The sequence below is a fragment of the Hemitrygon akajei genome, unplaced genomic scaffold (genome assembly GCF_048418815.1).
Source record: "Hemitrygon akajei unplaced genomic scaffold, sHemAka1.3 Scf000161, whole genome shotgun sequence".
Taxonomy (NCBI): domain Eukaryota; kingdom Metazoa; phylum Chordata; class Chondrichthyes; order Myliobatiformes; family Dasyatidae; genus Hemitrygon; species Hemitrygon akajei.
This window is the reverse complement of record NW_027332047.1, coordinates 753,829-776,735: the sequence shown is the minus strand read 5'-3', so window position 1 is coordinate 776,735 and position 22,907 is coordinate 753,829. Positions and strand designations below refer to the sequence as shown.

General features: G+C 43.9%; 1 protein-coding gene across 2 annotated transcripts; it reads right to left on the bottom strand.

Annotated features, from left to right (window-relative positions):
* Positions 1–1,738: 1,738 nt before the first annotated feature.
* LOC140724097 (uncharacterized) lies at positions 1,739–22,105 on the bottom strand. 2 transcript variants are annotated; one of them, XM_073038579.1, is made up of 3 exons: positions 22,063–22,105; positions 18,509–18,701; positions 1,739–4,828 (listed from the first exon to the last, which is right to left on the bottom strand). In XM_073038579.1, exon 3 carries the CDS (start codon positions 4,419–4,421, stop codon positions 3,468–3,470), a length of 954 nt encoding a protein of 317 aa, XP_072894680.1. In that variant the 5' UTR covers positions 4,422–4,828; positions 18,509–18,701; positions 22,063–22,105; the 3' UTR covers positions 1,739–3,467. The 2 variants fall into 2 exon arrangements, with proteins under 2 accessions (XP_072894680.1, XP_072894683.1); XM_073038582.1 differs by lacking the exons at positions 18,509–18,701; positions 22,063–22,105 and adding an exon at positions 5,403–5,423.
* Positions 22,106–22,907: the final 802 nt, after the last annotated feature.

Sequence of the window (22,907 nt, the reverse complement as noted above, 5' to 3'; positions counted from 1 at the left end):
TGGCTTTTCAATATTCGAGAATGACGGCCACACCGCTTCATTAATCTAAACTCCAGCGGGAACAGGCCCAGAGACATCAAATGCTCCTCGTGCTTTAACCCCGTCAGTGCCGGAATCATTTTCATGAACGTCCTCTGGAATGTCTTCAATTCCAGCACATCTTTTCAGAGATAAGGAGACCATATCACCAAACTCATAATTGCCAAGTGTGGTCTAACCAATGCCGTTTAAAGCCTTAGTATTATATCCTGCCTTCTAGTCCTCTCGTAATGAATGCTAACACCACATTTACATAAACTTAAAGGTGAAAGGCGAGGGTGCGGTGGGAAGAGGGAAGTGTTGGCATAAGGAAGCCGTTGCTATTCTACCATCATCCCTGCTAGAGTCTCCTTCCAATCAACTTTGGTGAACTATTCTCTTGTGAATCTGCAGTTCATCTCACTCCACTAATCATGATGAATCTTTTTTATAGCTTTACCTCTCAAACTGCAGGGTGAATTCTATCATATTCTGATTACTGACTCCTCAGCACTTCCTTACCTTGAGCTTCCAAACCAAATTTGATTCATTGCACAACACCCAATCCAGAACTACATTTTCCATAGTGGCACAACCTCAAGCTGTTCTAAAAAGCCATCTGATTGGTATTCTCCAATTTCCCTCTCTTGAGAACAAGCACCAGCCTGATTTTCACAATCTCCCTCCACCTTCCCAGCTCATGGACAGCTTGTCCCACGACCATCAGGTAGGAGACTACGTAGCCTTCACACCAGGTCTACCAAACCTAAAACAGCTAATTTCCCCAAGCCATAAGTCTGATCAACAACTCTACCCACAAATGCATGCTTCCACACTGCTAAACAATGCTCGTTTATCATTTTCTGTCAGTCGCCTTATGGACAGACATCCTGTGCCTTGCGACACTTTCTGGACATATGTGCAGTGTATAAGCTGTGGATATATATTTTTATTAGGGTTTGTTTTTTGCTGCACCAGACCCGGAGTAATAATTATTTCCAAATCTGAAACATGCTGAAAATGGCTGATTTTATCATGTGCCCCAAATACCCTGAAAACACATCCTCAGCATCCAAATCCAATATCTTCCCAACCAGTGAGGTCAGACTAACTGGCCCATAATCTTGTATCTTCTACCTCTCTACCTTCTTGAAGAGTGGAGTGATATTTCCAAATTTCCAGACTTCCAGAACCATACCAGAGGCCACTCATTCTTGAAGCATTGTTACTAATCCCTCCAGAATCTTTTCAGCCACCTCTTTCAGAACTCTCAGATGTGCACCATCTACTCCAGGTGACCTATTTACCTTCAGACCTTTCTGCTTCCCAAGAACCTTCTCATGAGTAATGTAACTTAACATAATTCTGACCACTGACATCTGGACATTCACCATCCTGCTCGTGTCTTCTGGAGTGAAGACTGATGTAAAATACTTATTCAGTTCATCTGCCAGCTTCATGCTCCACATTACTACCCCTCCAGCCTCGTTTTCCAGTGGTCTGATATCCATTCTCACTTTTGTTATATCCATATTAGTGTATTCTTTTTTCAAAATACCTTAGTCCCATTCCAAACTGGAAACTTCACAAAGAAAAACAAGAACTGAAATGACAAATTCAGAAAACACTATTTACCACTTAGATGAAAACTACTGAGGACAGAACTAGGAAGAGCTATAATAGTCATTAAAAATAAACCAACAGTCTGATAAGATTTCTAAAGAATATATTTTCATACAAAATATACAGGATTCAGCACACCAGACAGGTATGTGCAAATCTGATTTGAAATACAGACCAGAAAACTTAACTGAAAGGCCAACTCAGAAAAATGAATCATCACTCTGGAAGAAAACATTAACCAGTGGAATGAGAATGACCCTCCATGGGAGACATCTCAACAATCTGAGCAGACGAGATGGTGACAAGGAAACATCGAGCGCCCGACTCTGAGTTGGAGACCTCTTCCCAGAAACAGGGGTGCCCTGGGGAATTACAGGACAAGGTGGTTAACATTTTAAAATAAACAGAAATACATAAAAGACAAACAAACAAGGCAATAAATGCAGAAAATGCCAAGAGAAACCAGACACAATCCAACACATTCCAGGATCCTGCAGCAGTTTAACTCAATGTGATTACTTATAAAGGTACAATCAAGTGGCAAATATCATTCACCAAAATCTTGCTTTAAAATACAAACCCATTCATGACCACCATAACTTCATTAAGGCACCATGAATTTAGGCCTGATCCAGTTTTAGAGTCCAAATCTTACAAACTATAGGATAATCAATATATTAATGCAGATAGGACAATCCATAATAACCATTTGGATATAATATTACAGGATAAACAAGCAGGAACAACCCCCTCAATAGATAACACTATTCTGAACACACACGTTCCTCGACCAATGGAGTACCTCACCACAGGCATTATTTGTGTCATCAGTCAGACAAATGAATTATTATCTCTGTCAATCAGCTTCCAAATGTTGCTACTCTGTCATTCGTTGTCCGCCCTGCTGCTGATACCCTTCTCCTCATCATACCTCGACCATCATCTTACCTCGACCATCGTCCAGAGCCCCAAACTCTGCCCTGAGCGGACCCGCCTCTGGTTTCTAACCCCACTTGGTTGAACTAATGGCTTCCCATTCTGCTTTCAGCCTTTACAGGACAGTGGTGTTTTCTAACAACCCTTTAGTAGCAGGGAAAATGACCCATAATGTGGAAATCAGCCATGAATAAGGAGGCTAACTACCAATGTCATTCTTCCTCAGCCCAGAGATTTGAGAGGCAAAGAACATGTCAGACAGAACTGCAGTCAGCTCGACTTCTTCAGTCTGCAGAAAATTCAAGGGAAACCTATTCACCCACAGAGTGGTGACTGTTTGGAATCCATCACCACAGGGAGAGCGAGAGGGGAACAACAGGGGAGGATTTCAAAGGACTGTCGTGGAACTGAATCACTGGCAGGGTTCAACCAGCCTGAGTTGACTCTACTGTACACTAGGTGTGTTATAAATTCACTAAGTACGGGAGACAGAGTTCAAAATAGAACTGATTATTTGTCTCAGACACAGAATATTAAACCCAGTCCCATTAAAGGTGAACGTGCAGCAGAAGAAACTCCTCCCGTGCCCAGTGACCAGGGTGCAGAACTGAGTGTGGTGAGCAGCAGCGATAATTGCAGAGTTCAGCACCGACAGTCACTCTCGAAATTGCATTCAGCAACGGTGATGGACAAATATCCAGCATGCACCTTATTGAAACTTTCTCCCCAGTGTGAACCCAGTAGTGTGTCACAAGGTTAGATTACTGAGTGAATCCCTTCCCACATTTACAGCAGCTGAACGTCCTCTCCACAGTGTGAACTCAATGATGCACATTTGGTGGAGATGTCTGACAGAAACTCTTCCCAATGTCTGAGCAGGTGATCAGCCGTTACCCAGTGTGATCTCGCTGGTGTCTCTGTAGATGAGATGATCGGCGGAATCCCATCCCACATTTACAGCAGGTGAATGGTCTCTCCCCAGTGTGAACTCGCTGGTGTGCCAATAGGGAAGATGACCGAGTGAATCCCTTCCCACAGTCTGAGCAGGTGAACTGCCTCTCCCCAGTGTGAACTGACTGATGTCTCAGTCGGTGAGAAGAGCAAGTGAATCCTTTCCCACAGTCTGAGCAGGTGAATGGCTTCTCCCCAGTGTGAATTGACTGGTGTATCTTCAGTTGGGCTGAGCAAGTAAATCCCTTCCCACAGTCTGAGCAGGTGAATGGCCTCTTCCCAGTGTGAATTCGTTGGTGAGCTATTAGGTTTGATGACTGACTGAATCCCTTCCCACAGTCTGAGCAGGTGAACGGCCTCTCCCCAGTGTGAACTGACTGGTGTCTCAGTAGGTGACATGCCAGAGAGAATCCCTTCCCACAGTGTGGGCAGCTGAATGGCCTCTCTCCAGTGTGAACTCGCTGGTGATTCTGTAGGTTGGATAATCGAGAGAATCCCTTCCCACAGACTGAGCAGGTGAAAGGCTTCTCCCCTGTGTGAACTCGCTGGTGTCTCTGTAGGTAGGATGACTGACTGAATGTCTTCCCACAGATTGAGCAGGTGAACGGCCTCTCCCCAGTGTGAACTGACTGGTGTATCTGTAGGTCGGATGATTGAATGAATCCCTTCCCACATTCTGAGCAGGTGAAAGGCTTCTCCCCAGTGTGAACTCGCTGGTGTCTCTTTAGGTGGGATGACTGAGTGAAAGTCTTCCCACAGTCGGAGCAGGTGAACGGCTTCTCCCCAGTGTGAATTCGCTGATGTAGCTTCAGTTGAGATGAAGAAGTGAATCCCTTCCCACAGTCCAAGCAGGTGAACAGCCGCTCCCTGGTGTGAACTCGCTGGTGAGCCATTGGGTCAGATGACTGAGTGAATCCTTCCCCACAAATTCAGCAGATGACCAGCCTCTGCCCAGTGTGAACTGACTGGTGTGTCCACAGGTGGGATGACCGACTGAATCCCTTCTCACACACAGAACAGGTGAATGGCCTTGTCCCAGTGTGAACTCGCTGATGTACCTTCAGTTGTGATGACCAAGTGAATCCGTTCCCACTGTCCGAGCAGGTGAACGGCCTCTCCCCAGTGTAAAATGACGGGCTTGCCAGTCGGTCAGATGATCGAGTGAAACCCTCTCCACAGTCTGAGTAGGAAGGATGGTCGATTGAACCCCTTGCTCTACTTCTTAAATATCTGGACAGAGACAGCAAAACTGGTGTGTTGTGTTTGAATTCCCATAGACAAATTCTTTGTTGTATTTAACCTGTAAAAAGATTTACAAAATCCATCAATGGGTGTGGGTCAAAATTTCAGACGAGATCACTCAAATTGTCAAGGTGTAATCTGGCATCACACTGTTACAGTGAGGTTCTAACTGAGCACAGTGCTGGTATCAGGAATGACCATCAAGTTCTCTGATGCTCTTCCAGTCTCTATAAGAATGGGGCATTTCTGCCGTCTCCAATCTGTGACCTGGCTCAGTTTGACTCTCTCCATTGGTATTATTCCCTGTTCCCACTGAGCTGCATGGGTGCCTGACCCCACAGTAACTGAAACACTCCCACACAAATAGTCTTTCTTGACACGTAGATGGAATTCCTTTTATGTACTGTTAATTTAAAGTGCCACAGTTTTAATGCCATGTAAATATCTCCTACTCAGCTGTACTGTATTGTTGGTCTGCACAGAATTCGAGTGAATGTTAGTATTATTTAAGGTACTTGTCACAGTCATGGAAAAGTACAACACAGACACAGGCCCTTTGGCCCATCTAGCTTATGTTGAACCATTCAAACTGTCTACTCCCGTACCCCTACTATCCAGGTACCTATACGAACCTCTTAAATGTTGAAATCGAGCACGCATGCACCACTTGTGCTGGCTGCTCATTCCACACCCGGATGACCAACAGTGTCAAGATGTTTCCCCTCATGTTTCCCTTAACGTTTCACCTTTCACACTTAACCCATGGTCGTTGGTTGTAGCCTCACCCCATCTGAATGGAAAAAGCAAACTTGCATTTACCCTATCTATGCCCCTCTATCACAATCAAATCTCCACTCAATCTTCTACATTCCAAGAAATAAAGTCCTGACCTGTTCAGTCTCTCCATACAACCCAAGTCCTCCAGAGCTGGCACCATCCTTCTGAATTTTCTCTGAACTGTTTCAACCTCTTTTACATCTTTCATGCAGGTAGGTGACCAAAACTGCACACAATACTCCACATCAGGCCTCACCAATGTCTTGTACAAAGTCAACATAACATCCATCTCCTGTACTCAGTACTTCGGTTTATGAAGGCCAATGTGACAAAATCTTTCTTCCCGTCCCTATCGAACTGTGACACCGCTTTCAGTGAAATATAGACCTGTATTCCCAGATTCCTTTCCTCTACAAGACTCCTCAGTGCCCGACCAGTCACTGTGTAAGACCTACCCTGGCAGGTCCTACCAAAGTGTAACAGCTCACACTTGTCTGCATTAAATTCCATTTCCCATTTCTCAAACCATTTTTCCAGCTGGTCCAGATCGCACTGCAGGCCATGATAGTCTTCCTCGCCATCCACTACACCACCAAACTTGGTGTCATCCACAAATTTACTGATCCAGTTAACCACACTATCCTCCAGATTACTGATATAGATGACAAAAAACAACAGATCCAGCACTGATCCCTATGACACACCACGAGTCACAGGCCTCCAGTCAAAGAGGCAACCATCTGCTACCACACTCTGGCTTCTCCCAAAGACAGTGTCTCGTCCAGTTTACTATCTCATCTTGAATGCTGAATGACTGAACCTTCTTGACCAACCTCCCATATGAGACATTGTCAAGTGCCTTGCCGAAGTCCACTGTCAAGTGCCTTGCCTTCATCCACTTTCCTGATACCTTCCTCGAGAGACTCTATAAGATTCGTTAGACATGACCTACCATGCACAAAGCCATGCTGCCTTTCCTTAATCAGTCCACATCTATCCAAATACTTATACAAATACTTATATTTTGTCTCCTCATATGGATTACCATTCTGATCTTCAGCAGTATTCATTTTTCTCCCTTGCAATCTTTTTGTTCTTAACATATCTGCAGAATCCCTGAAGATTCTCCTTCACCTTGTCTGCTGGGGCAACCTCATGCCTTCTTTCATCAGTGTTCACTTGAATTTCCTGTACTTCACAAGCACCCCATTTGTTCCTATTTGACTGTACCTGGTATGCACCTCCTTATTATTGACCTCGGAGAGGAAAGCCAAAGGGGTGATAGAAGATTGATGAGTTTGGGGAACAAAACAAGAATGTGTCGGTTATCCCAGTGGTAAGGCTTGCTAGTGCTGCATGATGGGTGGGGTCTGTGAAACTAAAGTTGCAGGGGGAATGGGAACCTGAATGACAGAACAGATAGTGGAGGGGTTGTGGAGACAGATGTTGTTCAGCCCTCAGACAACGTCAGCATGGTGCAGTGAATATGCTGAGCCCTGCATATTTCAATACAAGGAGCTGCGTAGGAAAGGCGGATGTGTTCAGGGAATGGATCAACACCTGGAATTAAGACACTAGGATCTGGGAACTGTGGATTGAGACAGGCTGCTTTAGGGCAAAAGTGTGTTTGGTCAGTGGGAGGCCTTTAAAGTGAAATTTTGAAAGTACAAAGTGGGTATATGCTTGTCAGAATAAAAGGTGAAGATAGAAACTGTAGGGAACCTTGGTTTGCAAGAGATATTGAGACCCTGGTGAAGCACAAAATGGAGTTGCTAACAGGGATAGGCAGGCAGGTTCTTATGGAGTATAAAAAATACAAGAGAACACATAAGAAATAAATCAAGATGGCAAAAAAAAGCATGAGGTTGCACTCGCAGAAAAGATGAAGGATAATCCTCAGGGATTCTAGAGATAGATTAAGAGCAAAAGGATTGCAAGGCACAAAGTGGGTCCTCTGAAAGACCGGAATGGCAATCCACGTGTGGAACAAAGCAGATGGGGGAGATGTTAAATATCTTTTCACCTCTATTTACTCAGGAGATGGACAAAGGGTCTAAGGGAGTGTGAAAAAGCGGCATTAAAATCGTGGACCCTGTACCAATTAAAGAAGAAAAGTTATTTCGCTGTTCAACATAGAACATAGATATCTACAGCATGTTCCAGGCCATTCAGCCCACAATGTTGTGCCAACCATGTAACGTACTCTACCAACGGCGTAGAATTTCTCTAGTGCACAGCCCTCTATTTCTCTAAGCTCCATGTTCCTAACTAAGAGGCTGTTAAAAAACCTTATTTTATCCGCCTTTACCACCGTTGCCAACAGTGCATTCCATGAATCCACCACTCTCGGTGTGAAAAACTTACCCCTGATATCCCCTCGGTACCTATTTCCAAGCACCTTAAAACTATGCCCCCTTGTGTAACCATTTCAGCCCTGGGGGAAAAAAAGCCTCTGGCTGTCCACACGATCAATGCCCCTCATCATCTTATCCACCTAAAAAAGGCTCCAAACATAAACAAGGAAATTATACATCGCTTTGAGGATTTGTTAGAAGTATAGAAGTTAGTGTTTTCATTTACACAGAGAGTGGTGAGTGTGTGGAATTGACTGCCAGCGGCGGTGGTGGAGGCGGCGGAAACGAAAGGGTCCTTTAAGAGAGTCCTGGATGGATACATGGAGCTTCGGAAATTAGAGGGCTACGGGCAAGCCTAGGTAATTCTAAGGTAAGGATATGTTTGGCACAGCTTTGTGGGCCAAAAGGCATGTATCGTGCTGTAGGTTTTCTATGTTTCAGTGTAGACAAAATATAAGGGTATAGAACGGGTAAATTCAAGCAGGCTTTTCAAATGATGTTAAGTGTGACAACAACCAGAGGTTATGGGTAAGTGGGGAGGTGAAAATTTATGGGGAACATCTGGAAAATCTCTTCAATGAATTGGCTAGGAGAGTGCAGAGTGAAATGCCAGCACAAGTGGTGCACGCTAGCTCGGATTCACCATTTCAAAGAAGTTTGGATGGGAGCCTGGATGGTAGGGGTATGGAGGGCGATGGTCCCGGTGCAGGTAGTTGCATTAGACAGCTTGAATGTATTTTCGGCATTGACTGGATGGGCCAAATAGCCTGTTTCCAAACTGAACTTCTCCATGTTTCTATGACAGAGAAGTTGGCCGAACTTGTTTGGACGGGGAAAGGTAGGAGTGACAACGGAGCAGCAATGGCTGGAGTTTCTGGGAGCAATTCGGGAGCTGAGTGATCGATACATCCCAAAGAAGTGAAAGCACTGGAAAGGCAGGAGGACACAACCGTGGCTGACATGAGAAGCCAAAGCCAACATAAAAGCCGAAGAGAGGGCAAACAAAAGAGCAAAAGCTATTGGGAAGCTTTGAGAAACCAACAGAAGACCGAAAAACAAGTCAGATGAGTTGAGGACATAGAATGATGGTTAATGAGTCAGTCATTAGCGAGTCTTGGCAGCACCCAACAGTCTGAGCATTTAGAGGAACAAAATATCCAGGGCCTCAATATCTCTTAAAAACCCAGGTTCCCTGCACCAGTTACCTTTCAACTTTTATTTTGGCAGACACATACAAACTCTACACCCTCAAAATTTCACTTCTGAAGGCCTCCCACTCACCAAGTACTCCTTTGCCAGAAAACAGCCTGTCCCAAACCACACTTGTCAGATCCTTTCTGATAACATCAAAATTGACCTTTCTCCAATTGAGAATCTCCACCCGTGGTCCAGACCTCTCTTTTTCCATATTTACTTTCAATTTCATGGCATTATGATCACTAACTTTTGTCCCCAGCCGTGGATCATTTCCTAACAGCTTATTGCAGACTTATACATCCAGAATTCTAGGTACTGATTAAGGGCACATTTGACAAACTCTACCCCATCTATTCCTTTCACAGTATGGGAGTCCCAGTCAATATATGGAAAGTTAAAATCACTTACTAAAACCTTTGTTTCTTGGCATGGTCTGCGATCTCTCTACAAATTTGTTCCTCTAAATCGCTCAGACTGTTGGGTGCAAACAAGTCCCAATGATGGATTGAATATCATAATTCCCTGTCCTCAGCTCATCTGGAATCTGGACAGAAGGTATGGAGACAGGCTAACCCCTATTGACAACAATGGATCTGGGGTTGAGAGGGTGAACAACTTTAAGTTCCATGGCATAAACATCACCAAGGATCTCACATGGTCTGCATATACTGGCTGTGTTGTGAAAAAAGCACAGCACCTCTTTCACCTCAGATGGTTGAAGAAGTTTGGGATGGGGACCCAAATCCTAAGGACTTTCTACAGGAACACAATTGAGAGCATCCTAACTGGCTGCATCACTGCCTGGTATGGGAACTGTACTTTTCTGAATTGCAAGAACCTTTACTGTAGAGGGAAGAATGGATTAAATTAAATACCAGCAAATTCTGGAAGCAAACATCACACTGTCTGTATAGTGGGAAGTGAGAATTCCCAGTTGCTTGTGTTCGAAGGTGTGTTAAAAGTTAGCGAGGAGTTAAGAGGTGATGAGGTGAATATTATTATTGAAGGAAAAGGGAAAAGTGTAGTTCCTAAATTGAATGAAGAAAATTTAAAGTCTGGATTGATGTCAGAAGCAGCAACCAGGCTACAGAGACAAAGGCTTAGTGCCTGCGAATCAATTACAGGTTGAGTTGGAATGTAAAGGTGCCCCACACGCTATTGTTATTCAAGAGTGTGGTGTGAAAAAGCAGAATTCGAAATGCTGTTTGAGCAAAGAGGGATCGTTTGCAGATCTTAAATTGAGAACTAATAGCATGAAGGGTCCTGAAGAGAAAACCAGCAACTTGCTTAAAATTAAAGAATTGTGTGGAAATTCAGAAAATGGTCTAAGTTTGGAACACATTGTTGATAAAATAACTCCTTTGAAAGGAACCTATGAAAACCTATTCCACACTGGTGCACAAGCTCACCACGTGGGAGTTAACTGGAAAAGGGGCGAGGGTTGATGGGATGCCATTTTAAATAGCAGGATCCGGTTTTAAGGGATTTCGTCAAAGCATGTGAATAATAAAGACAACCCCCATGGAAGATTGACTGTTAAGTTTGAAAAGTACAATAAAGATGAATATTTGCATGAACTTTTGTAGTATACACGTAAGATAAGATCACAACTCTGTAGTTTTTGTTTGCTGGAGAAAAGGAAAATAAAAATAGGTAGTTATTAAATTGGAGTCTGATGCTACAAGACTTTAGTAAGGTACAAGATGTTAAGATATTAAAGGAAGTGACAATGTAATCGTTAACTGTTTAGATGCTGAATTGAATGTATGACTGTATTACTTTATTTAAAAAAAACTCTTTTTTATTGTGTTAGATTCTGAAATCCTGTAAGACTCTGTATTAATTCATTTTTACCGATGGTAAAAAAGCTTTGAAGGAAGGGGGTTTTACGAATGTGCCACAACTCTGGTTGGTACAAAGTACAAAGTACAAAATACAAAAAGTAGCCCCCTCCTTTTTGAGAATCGCAAGATCGCTATTAATTCGGGTCTGAGACCCAGGAAATGAGAGAGAGACGTCCAGAATACACAAGGCTTGGAATGTGTCCTGGCCTCAGCAAGACAGAATCACTGATAACGGCCATTGTCAATTGGAAACAGAATTGTGTATTGAGTACTGTACTATTCATTGAAGCCCTCAGGGGAGGACCAGAGTGGGCTGGTTGAGGGATTGCATCATCCCAACCTGACTGACATCTGAGACCCCGTGAGTAAGCATAAAAGAGGATCTGGGGAACAACCCCTTTAGACACACCAGGAGAAACGTATGAGACCAGTGGGGACTTGTGTGTGTGTCCATCCTTGCCTGGAACATAGTGGCATAGTGGAACAAGCCAATGGTACTTTGAAAGATAAGTTGGCAAAACTTACACAAGAAACTAGTACTACTTGTTGGTGTAACCAGAATGAGAGTGCACCCTATCAAGTGGGAAATAGTAACTGTACCGAGAATCAAACATGATACCCTTGAACCACTAAATGGAACTTATTGGGTTTGTGGAAACGGGGCCTACCCCTGGCTGCCGGGAGAAAGAACAGGGCAGCGGCATGGAACCACACCCCACCAGACGGGTTCTTGAGGGGGGACGAGGGTTGGAGTGGTTGTTGCTACTTGGCCGACCTTGTGCCACACTTGAGGATCCTGGCTCAGCCTCAGGATCACCCCATCGGAATAGGCAACGAAGGGGTATAACGGAATCTGAGAGATTTCGGATGATTGCCTCTCCCTCCTATGGGGTAGCCAGAAATTCCAGGGAAATAATTAATTTAGCAGCCGCTGTAGAAGAATTGGCCAATAATACAGCCGGAGCAGTGATTGATTGATTGATTGACACTCAAGCACAGGTAACTGAGATGATTGCAATTGCAATTCACCAAAATGACAGAATCAGATGGCCCAAGTCTTTATATTAGCAGAAAAATGAGGGACCTGTGCTATCATAGGTAAGGAATGCTGTACTTATACCCCGATGAATCTTCCAATATTACTGACTTGTCTAAACACATAACCCAAGAGATTCAGAAAATTCAAGATGTTGGCAGTAAGCTGCACAATTTTGGACCAGTAAGGCAGGGGAGGGTGGCCCTGGCCCTTCAATATATCCGGGGACTTCTGGAGGTTGTTTTTGCATTTTGGAAGTCTGATTGTATTAATTTTGTTTATTGTCTGTATCCTACGGTGCCTTTGGCCATGTTTTCTATCATGTTGGAGAAGCAACAATCTGTTTTGAAAGGTTATAGTGCAATAATAAAAAGGAGGAATGATAAAGTTTTAAGGGTATTGGGGGATGTAAGAAATGATTCTTGGACTCTTGTAAATAACGGGTTAAAATTAAGTGCGAACTTATGTGTGCTCTGTTCTGGATAGTGTGCAAATTTCTGTTTTGTCCTTCACTGAAGAATCTGCTTGCAGCTTGTTTAGATTAATGACTCACAGATGTCTCTTGGGAACATTATGTGGAGTTGAGTTCTCATGAGACACGAAATGAACTGAGTTCCCTCCTTTCTCTAACGAAGGAGAATAACTGTTAAGGATTGGACAGAACATTCATTTCTAATTAAAACCCTGATTTAGTGGACTCTCTAATCTAAGAAATTACCGTAGATGTCGGATTATAAGCCGCTACTTTTTTCCCATGCTTTGAACAGCATTGAACATAGCGGCTTATAATAAGGTGCGGCTAATAGAAGGTTTTTTCCCATGCCGCCAAAACATTTTGCCTCGTAACAGTAGACCAATAAAATTGATGAGTAGTTCACAGAGGTCCAATGAAATTGTACGATAAATCAAGCGCACTTCACAAATTATTGTAAATCAGCCATTTGTACTCACCCTCATCAACATGGAAAACACTCGAAGAAAAGCATATGATGCAGCTTTTAAGTTAAAGGCAATCAATCTGGCGGTTGAACAAGGAAATCGAGCTGCTGCGCGTAATCTTGGCATACATGAATCGATGGTGAGACGGTGGAGACGCCAGCGCGAAGAACTGAATCAATGCAAAAAGACGACAAAAGCTTTCAGAGGTAATCACAGCAGATGGCCCGAACTTGAAAACTTTCTTGAAGACTGGGTTAACACACAGAGAGCAGGCGGCCGCGGTGTTTCCACCTTGCAGATCAGACTGAAGGCTAAAGCAATCGCCACCAAAATGAAAATCGAAGATTTTAGAGGTGGGCCATCGTGGTGTTTTAGATTTATGAGACGAAAAGGCCTGTCCATCAGGGTACGCACGACTCTCTGTCAGCAGCTCCCTCCCGACCATGAGGAAAAACTTGCTAACTTCCGCACATTCACTCAAACAAAGATAGCGGAGAATTCCATCGGGCCAGATGAAATCATAAATAAGGATGAAGTACCTTTGACGTTTGACCTGCCTCTCACTCGGACTGTTAATAAAAAAGGTGACTCGTCCATCATACTGAAAACAAGTGGCCATGAGAGAACGCATTTTACTTGTGTTCTGAGCTGCACAGCATCCGGACTAAAGCTTCCACCGATGGTGATTTTTAAGCGGCTGACAATGCCAAAGGAAAAATTCCCAAAAGAAATCATGGTGAAAGTCAATAAGAAAGGTTGGATGATGGAGAGTCTAATGAAGGATTGGCTCAGAGAGTGCTACGCCAAGCGACCGGGGGGATTTTTTCACATAAAAAAAGCGTTGCTCGTTATGGACAGCATGAGGGCTCATATAACAGATTCATAAAAAGCTGCCATCAAGAGTACAAACTCAATTCCAGCTGTGATTCCTGGGGGCACCACGAAGTATTTGCAGCCACTGGACATCAGCGTTTAAAGTGGCACTACGCATTGAGTGGGAGACTTGGATGACGAGCGGCGAGAAATCCTTTACCAAAACAGGCCACATGCGAAGAGCATCTTTAACTCAAGTCTGCCAGTGGATCCTAAATGCTTGGAGCCATGTCACAACATCCACCATCACCAACGGGTTTCGAAAGGCTGGACTGCTGCGTGATGAAGAGGATCGCGTGCGCTCAAGTGAGAGCGACAACGAAGAGATTGAAGTGAGTGATGAGATCCTGAGGTTGTTCAATTCGGACACTGAAGAAGAGGACTTTGATGGTTTTAGTGCGCAGGAGGAAGATGAAGAAGGCGATCAATAACTTTTCCTGGTAGGCTGCAGAATATATATATTTTTTAACCAGTCGTTAGGAGATGTTGGAATGTTGTTCATGCACTGTTCAGTAAAAAAGTATACCCAACGTAATTTGTGTGTTACCGATAGGTATGTATTTTAAAAGTAGCCGTGTTACAGGCACGGTTCGAAAAAAAGCATTTGCAATATGTATTTGTTTATGTTACCATACGGATTTAATTAAAAGTTTAAAAAATCCTCACGTGTGTTAGGATTTAATTTGGGACTGCCGCTTCAGGTCAGGAATGGCTCACGTGATATTAGACAGCAGTACGAGGGAGGGAGCGAAACTGAGGATTCCGCTGCACCGAAACTGCTAGCGATTCAGTAAACAAAAAAACAGTAAAACTCGTGTGTGAATGGTATCGGGCCAATAAGGACACAAGTGTCCGATGTTACCAAATACCGGTAGGTATAACAAAGTTTAGCCTTACCAAATATGTGTAGCGAGGGTTTGGTTTGGGGGAAAAAGGAGTATAAATAAGAGCAGAATGTAAGGGGAAGGCAAAACACGTTCTGCAATAAAGCCACGCTGCACTGTAATCCGGTGTTGGTTGTCTCTCTTCCAAAACGAACACAGGGCAGAATTTGAAGCCCAACACGTGTAATATCTTTCTGTGTAAATATCTCATATTACAAGCGGCCGAAAATCCGGTGCGCCGAAAATCCGGTCCGCCGGAAATCCAGTGCGCCGAAAATCCGGTCCGCCGGAAATCCAGTGCGCCGAAAATCCGGTCCGCCGGAAATTCGGTGCGGCCTAAAATCCGGTGCGGCCTGTACAATTAAAAAATTGATTTTATTTCTAAAATTAGAGCCAGCGGCTTTTAATCAGGTGCGCTCTGTAGTCCGGAATCTACGGTAAGTTTTGTTCCGACAGACTTGCTGGTTGAACTAAAGTGCTCTTTGTTTCCTAGTTCTATAAACTGTAATGCTTCTGCATGTTACACAGAGGTTCGTCACGAGCCCCCAAAGGGAGAGGAATTCTGTCTCTCTGATGCTTGGCTCCGAGCTTCTCAGCGGCTGAGTTTGAACAGATAAACTGGTCATAAGGATAAAGTAAAGAACTGCTTGTGGTGTGGTTATTGGTCCGGCGAATTTAAGTTACACCATTAAAAAGTATCTCATCCGGATACATCACACCTTTGTGTGGCTACTCTCTTCTTTTGACTTCAAGAAATAGCAGAGAACTGTGGACTTCGCTGAGCACATCATGGAAGCAAGCCTCCCCTCCATGGACTCGCTCTATACTTCCTGCTGCCTCAGTAAATCAGGCAACATAATTAAAGATTCCCAGAACTCCAGACCAGACATTCTCAATTCTCAACCACCCATCGGGTCGAAGATAAATGAAAACATAAAAACAGAAAACGTACCACCAGGCCTAAGACATTTTCCATTCTGCTGTTATAAGCAAACTGAATGTTCCTCAGCATTATAAGATGGACTCTTGACTTCACAATGTAACTCGATGTGACCTTGCACCATATGTCTACCTGCAGTGGATTTTCTCTGTGACCATAATGCTTTGTTACACTCTGTTAAAGTTTTACCATCATCTACTGTTGTAATGTGTTGATCTGAGAGGATGGTATGCAAGACAAGATTTTCACGGAAGCTCGGTACATGACAATAACCAACGATTCCCCACTTTAACTGTGTGGGAATATTAGACAGACTGAGCTTCTCCTCTGGAACTTCTGGAGGGAGATTTCACTGAGGTGTACAAATGTTTGAGAAGCCCGGAAAAACAGAAAAGGCTTCCCTCTTGCATTAATCGGGTTATATACCTCGAAACACTGGCTGCAATTCGGCAATTTGTAACAGTGGAATGGAGACGATAGAAAAAAATGCCCACCCACAATGAGAGGACGTGACAGATTTGGATCTCACTCCCTTGTCTGAACTGAAGAAAGATTAAACTGCACAACCACGAGAAACAAACCCACAGACGTAAGGAACCACACATGTGATGTCAGACCCCGGTGTAGCAAACCCATGTATGACATCAGGCATGTGGAGGGGGGAGGGAAGGGGAGGGAATAGGATTTTTGGTTCCATGGCTCTCTTCCAGGGAAGGTGAGACCTGTACAGAAGGGACCACAACAAGACTGAAAGTCTTATATGTAATTAGTTTTTGCTACAACAAGTGTATGGGACATTGGAAAAAAAGTTGAATTTCCCCATGGGGATGAATAAAGTATCTATCTATCTATCTATCTTTGGAAACTGAAGATCTGAAGGCAGATCAGTCACCTGCACCAAATGGTTTACACACACAGTTCTGAAAGAGGTGGCCGGAGAGATTGTGGAGGCATTACTAATGATCCTTCAAGAATCACTAAATTTAGGAATGGTTCTGGAAGACTGGAAAATTGCAAAAGTCACTCCACTCTTCAGGAAGGGAGAGAGGCAGAAGAAAGGAAACTATAGGCCACTTAGTCTGACAGTGGTTTGAAAGATGTTGGAGTCGATTGTTAAGGATGTGAGTTCGGGCTACTTGGAGGCACACAAGTATCTGGGAGTACAGTTAGACGAGAAGCTAGACTGGACTGCCAACACAGATGCCTTGTGCAGGAAGGCACAGAGTCGACTGTACTTCCTTAGAAGGTTGGCGTCATTCAATGTCTGTAGTGAGATGCTGAAGATGTTCTATAGGTCAGTTGTGGAGAGCGCCCTCTTCTTTGTGGTGGCGTGTTGGGGAGGAAGCATTAAGAAGAGGGACGCCTCACGTCTTAATAAGCTGGTAAGGAAGGCGGGCTCTGTCGTGGGTAAAGTACTGGAGAGTTTAACATCGGTAGCTGAGCGAAGGGCGCTGAGTAGGCTACGGTCAATTATGGAAAACTCTGAACATCCTCTACATAGCACCATCCAGAGACAGAGAAGCAGTTTCAGTGACAGGTTACTATCGATGCAATGCTCATCAGACAGGATGAAGAGGTCAATACTCCCCAATGCCATTAGGCTTTACAATTCAACCGCCAGGACTTAAGAACTTTTTAAAAGCTATTATTAATGCTTTTTGAGATAGTGATTTAGATTCATATCATATTTTTTACTGAGTTAAGTATTGTATGTAATTAGTTTTGCTACAACAAGTGTATGGGACATTGGAAAAAAGTTGAATTTCCCCATGGGGATGAATAAAGTATCTATCTATCTATCTATCTATCTAAAATAGGCTGGACTTTGCATTGTTTCCTCAAGGGAAAATCTTGCCTGATGAATTTGGTGGAAAGCTTTGAGAAATAATAAACAGGGTAGACAAAGGAGAATTGGTTGATATTGTGTACTTGGAATTTCAGACCTTTGACAAGGGGCCACACACGAGGCTCCTTAACGAGCTCTGAGCCTGGTTGGGCGGCGATGAGGAAGGGGCTGGTCTCGAGTTTGTGTAAATCGAAGTTCGGTTGCAGTGGGAAAGGGCCGGGACTGAGCCAAACGGCTGGACATTCTGGGCCGGGAATGTAGGATCAGTTAGTTCTGGTTCCCCAAGCTGTGAGAGTGGATGTCGGTGACGAGGATCTGTCTACATGTATCGGTGTGGGGTAAATGGTGGGAAAGTTGTGGGGCTACCGACGGGGTGGAGGGAGGTTGGGGATGTGGGTTATCAGACACAGTGTGACCCGGGAGGATGGGTCCTAGGGCAGATCACGTTGTGAGCAAGGGAGGATCAGGTCCATTGCATCAGACAGCTTTCAGGAAGTAACGAATCTCTCTTTATATTAATCACTGTCTAATCTTGCTGCTAACATTGTGTTTGTCACAGAGCCTAGAGTCTGGGAACAGCTCGACGGTAGGAAGCAGATGGTGATGATGGGAGGTTGTTTATTGGAGTCAAGGCCCGTGTCTCCTGGAGCTCCCCAGGGTAACACCCATTGCTACTTGTCATCTACATTATGTCAATAATCTGGTTGAGAATGTACAGGATATGGGTAGTGAGTTTGCAGCAAGTAATTGCAAACAATTACTTCTTTTTGTAAGATAGTAAATATAAACACCCCTCTTTCCCTCTCCACACTCAGAACCAACCAAAAGCTACTTCAGAAGATGCAAGCTCTTCAAATGAGCAAACACTGAGGGAATGTGAGTGACTTTAAAGAGCTGGGATACTGACAGTACATTACAGACCTGGAGTGATTGCAACTGGGTCTGACAGACTTAACTGATACATTCATTCTCACCTCAACTATTCCCTACTTTATTTTGTACAGTATGTAATGTCTAAAGGACCAGTGTTTGAGTAAATGAGACTCACCAAACTTGCTCCTGACTGAATCAATGGAAACCCTGAGTCCCAGAACCACTGAAACCCAGAAACACTGGGTTTCTCTCCAGTCGGTGCTCTCAGTCCTCGGGCTGGTTCACATGTTGCTGTTCCCTCGTCTTCAGTCGCGGTTTGCTTCCAGTTGTGGGTTTTTATTCAGATAAATCTCTCACCACAGGTCTAACTTTAACAAGAGAGATAAGGAACCATGTTAACAATACAAAGCAGAACAAAATATTCCTGCTCACTGAAATCTAAACAGTGAAGACAAATATAACGATCTCAGTGAACATATCTGTAATTGTCCTCGCACGTCACAAAACCTGATATGGGATAGGAAGGAGTCATCGTTCAGTCATGGTCAGATATAAGATGTAGGTACAGAATTAGGTGATTCGATCCATCGAGTCTGCTCCACCACTTAACCATGGCTGAGATTTATTCCAACACCATATTCCTGCCTTCCTGCTGTAACCGTGAAGCGACTTAGCAATCATGAGTATATTAATCTCTGCCATAAATATACCCAAATGGCAGCCTCAACCAACCTCTGTGGCAACAAATTCCACAGATCAGGCATCTTTTGGCCGAAGAAATTTTTTCTCGTTTCAGCTTTAAAGGGAAGCATCTTTATTCTGAGACTGTGCTGTCAGATCACAGACTCTCCGTCTGATGGAAACATCCTTTCCATGTCCACTGTATCCAGGCTTTTCAGCATTCGGTAGGTTTACTTAACCACCCCGTCCCCTTTCACCCCCGTCTGAACTCCATCTATCTATCTATCTATCTATCTAATGGAAACATCCTCTCCATGTCCACTGTATCCAGGCTTTTCAGCATTCGGTAGGTTTACTTAACCACCCCGTCCCCTTTCACCCCCGTCTGAACTCCATTGAGCACAACCCCAGAACCATCAAATGCTCCTCATACATAAAGCCGATCATTCCTGAGATTATTCACGTGAACCTTGTTAGCAACAACTGCACTGAACACATTCCCAAGTATAACAGACAATCAGGAAATTTAAACCATTCCAGAGTGAATGCAATAAAAAGAAACCGGAATCATCAGAGTCGCTCAACAGGTAAGGAACTGCTGTGGGGAGAGAAACAAATTTAACGATTCAGATTTACAATCTTTTGTCAGAATGGATTGAGAATTTTTCATTTTTAGTGCAGATCTCCAGCAACTTGAGTTTCTGTTTGATTTCCACTGTCTGACAGACAGGTGACAGCGAGGAGGAATTTCCAAACACAGTTCAAACACTGAACCCCCCAGGTCTATTTCTACTGGTTCAAACACAGAACAGCCCATTTACTCACAGCCTCTCCTTGAGAGGGATGGAATATAAACTCATTCTCTCCTCAGATTAGCAGCATTGTTTCAAAGGAACTCCAGAAACAAACATTTGATCCCAGAGCAGAAATACTCGCTCAACACCTCATAAACCCGGGCAGCTTGATCCCCGGGGCCATGTTACTTGGATCTAAACAGGGGTGCAGTGCTGCCGGAGCTCACCGGAGCGCCACTCCAGCACCTCTGTAAAAAAAGTCAAAATAAACAAGCGGGAATTTAACAGCAGCTGCATATTAAACAGAGGGAATTTTACAGAAGCAGGGGTTGGTGACTGGTGGGGAAAACATTAGGATAGGATATTTGATTGGTTTTGGTGAAGTCCTGGAGCTGTGACTGTCTTTTATTTAGGTATTTGTGAAATTCGTCTTGCTCGACCCGTTGTTTTCCCAGCATACCCTGCTGTAGCCTCCCACCATTTCACAGATCCTCAGTCTCTCTCCAGCCGAGGAATGACTGTACAAAAGTGTGAGCATTTTCCCACTCTTTCCAATGGGTACCATTGGATTTCAGGTTGGAGCTATATTAAGCAAGGAAGGAACATTGAAACCCAAGGTTAAAAGTCGAAAATAATGAAAGAAAAATTCACTGCTCACTTATCTTCGGCCTGACTTTGATGTAATATTCAAGGCAATTATCCAAAATCCTCTTCTACACCTCCATAAAGTGAATTTATTTATTTTTTTACAAGCCAAATGGAAAAAAAAACATTTCTAGGCTATAAGCTAGTTTTATGTCATTTCAACTATCATTACTGGCGGATCAATCCCTTGCCCTAGTTCCACCAACTGTAGTTGATTGGAATGCTTTCTTTTCTCTTTGCGTTGATAGGAAAAGGAGTAATTTAGTGAGGCAATGAACGAGACGAAACACATTTCCAAACCTCCCGAATGGTTGCTCTCCTCCCTTGTTAACATTTGTCACTTCCAAAATATGACATTTTTTATTTGTATCAATACAATAATTATTTATGTAAAGATTCAAGCTTCTTTAACTATTTATATTCAGCAATATTCGTGGCTTTAGCGGTAGTTCATTAGACATTCTTTTCTCATAATTGATTCCAATTGGTTCCAGTTTAGGTGGCCAGAAGTGTAAAAAACTTATTTGCTTTATTTCTGTTATTTTTATACTTGCTCAGGAACACTGCTGAGCACTGCTGTCTGCTCTGACTCAGCTGTAATAGTAAGGCTACATCTGTGGCGGTCCGTGGATTACTCGCTAATACAGAAGTAAATTTTCTCACTAACAACCTTATGGCTTCAAGCAAACAATGTTAACTCCTTTCATCTGTAATCAAGATGAGGAGTGTAACAAGAATAACATACAAGAGACTGATAATGGTCAAAGTGACAAAAGCTGTGTTTCACCTGCCTCTAAGTCAAATTTTCTAACCGGGTCCAAATGCAGTTCTGAAAGTCAGGCTTGTGTCCCTGTTCAGATAATTGATAGGCTAGAATCTTGTTAATGTCTTAACTATCACTACAGTTCTGTGGAGCTCTGGAATTCATACATATTTCTTTCATCTTGGGTTAGTGTTTTGACATTATAAGAAGTCCTGTTCATATATATGTCACACCCAATTTGAATGGGGCAAGGAAGTTGCCCAGTACATGAAATGAGCAGGTACACTAATTGGGTGTCACATACGAGGGGTGATTAACAAGTTCGTGGCCTAAAATGGAAGGAGTCAATTTTAGAAAAACTAGCAATTTTCAGTGATCTGAAATAGAAGTGCCACAAAAGATATTTACTTCAGAATGGGGCAAGGAAGTTGCCCAGTACATGAAATGAGCAGGTACACTAATTGGGTGTCACATACGAGGGGTGATTAATAAGTTCGTGGCCTAAAATGGAAGGAGTCAATTTTAGAAAAACTAGCAATTTTCAATGATCTGAAATAGAAGTGCCACAAAAGATATTTACTTCAAACTTTCTGCATAATCACTCAAAGAGTTGAACTGCATGTGCAGTTAACGAGAGCTGTATAACCTTAGGCCACTAACTTATCAATCACCCCTCGTACAGCTTCGGCACTGCAACCCCGCCCACAGTCCGGGCTCGGGGGTAAAACTAAAATCAGAGCCGCGGCCCTGGAGAGCCTGCAGCCGTTCAGCAGAGCTCCGTCCCGACCCTTTCCCACTGCAATCGACCCTCGAATTACACAAACCCAAGATCAGACCCTTCCTCACCTCCGCCCGACCCGAAACACGACTGAGGTCGGCACTGCGCCTGCGCTGGCCAGGAGTTCGCCGCAGCGACATCCGTGCTCGGAGGTCGCTATATCGACAACAGTGGCTGGAAGTCGCCGCAGCGCCGCCAATGGCCGGAGGTCGCCATGGCGCTACCGTGGTCGGTGATCGGAGGTCGGAGCGAAAACGCGAAAACTCAGTCCTGCCCTTTAACTGGGACAACACCCCGACCTTCACATCAACTTCGTCCAGCCGTCTTTAAAGACAAACAAACATAATTCTTCTCAGCGATCAACTGTCTGAATGATTCCGGCTGCTAAAGGAAGGGTCGCCTCAACATTGTCAACATTGTTAATTTATAGTCTGCAGGGTCGAGTATTCTGTTGAAGAATAGACTGTGTATTCACCCCGCTAGCAATTCTGTTTTAGATTTGGATTCAGAATGAAAACCATGATTAATTGTGTTATACCGCTGAAATTATAAGGGATATCTATTAAGGTGTATTAAAACACAAGCTCTTCCCTCTCGTGACGTCACACTGGCACCCACACGCGCCTGACGTCACATACACGGGCTCCCATAATCGGGATCTGTCACGTCTGCCGCCGTCACGTGCGCCACACACGGTTTAACGGCTGAGCAAACGATCACCTGACACCCCCGGGGGTCACCAGTGGATTTCGGATCTACGCTATTCCCATTGGCCTGAGGCGATGTCAGTCACCTGTTACATCCAATGGCTGAGCCAGACCAGCCGAGAGGGCGTTATCTCCGTTGATGGTTCTTCTGCCCCGCGAGCTGAACGCTCCACAAACCCGAACAAATCCCAAGGAAAATGTCTGAT

Coding starts and splice junctions, on each gene's coding strand:
- LOC140724097 (XM_073038579.1), bottom strand. CDS start 4,421: ATGGCTCACCAGCGAGTTCACACCAGGGAGCGGCTGTTCACCTGCTTG.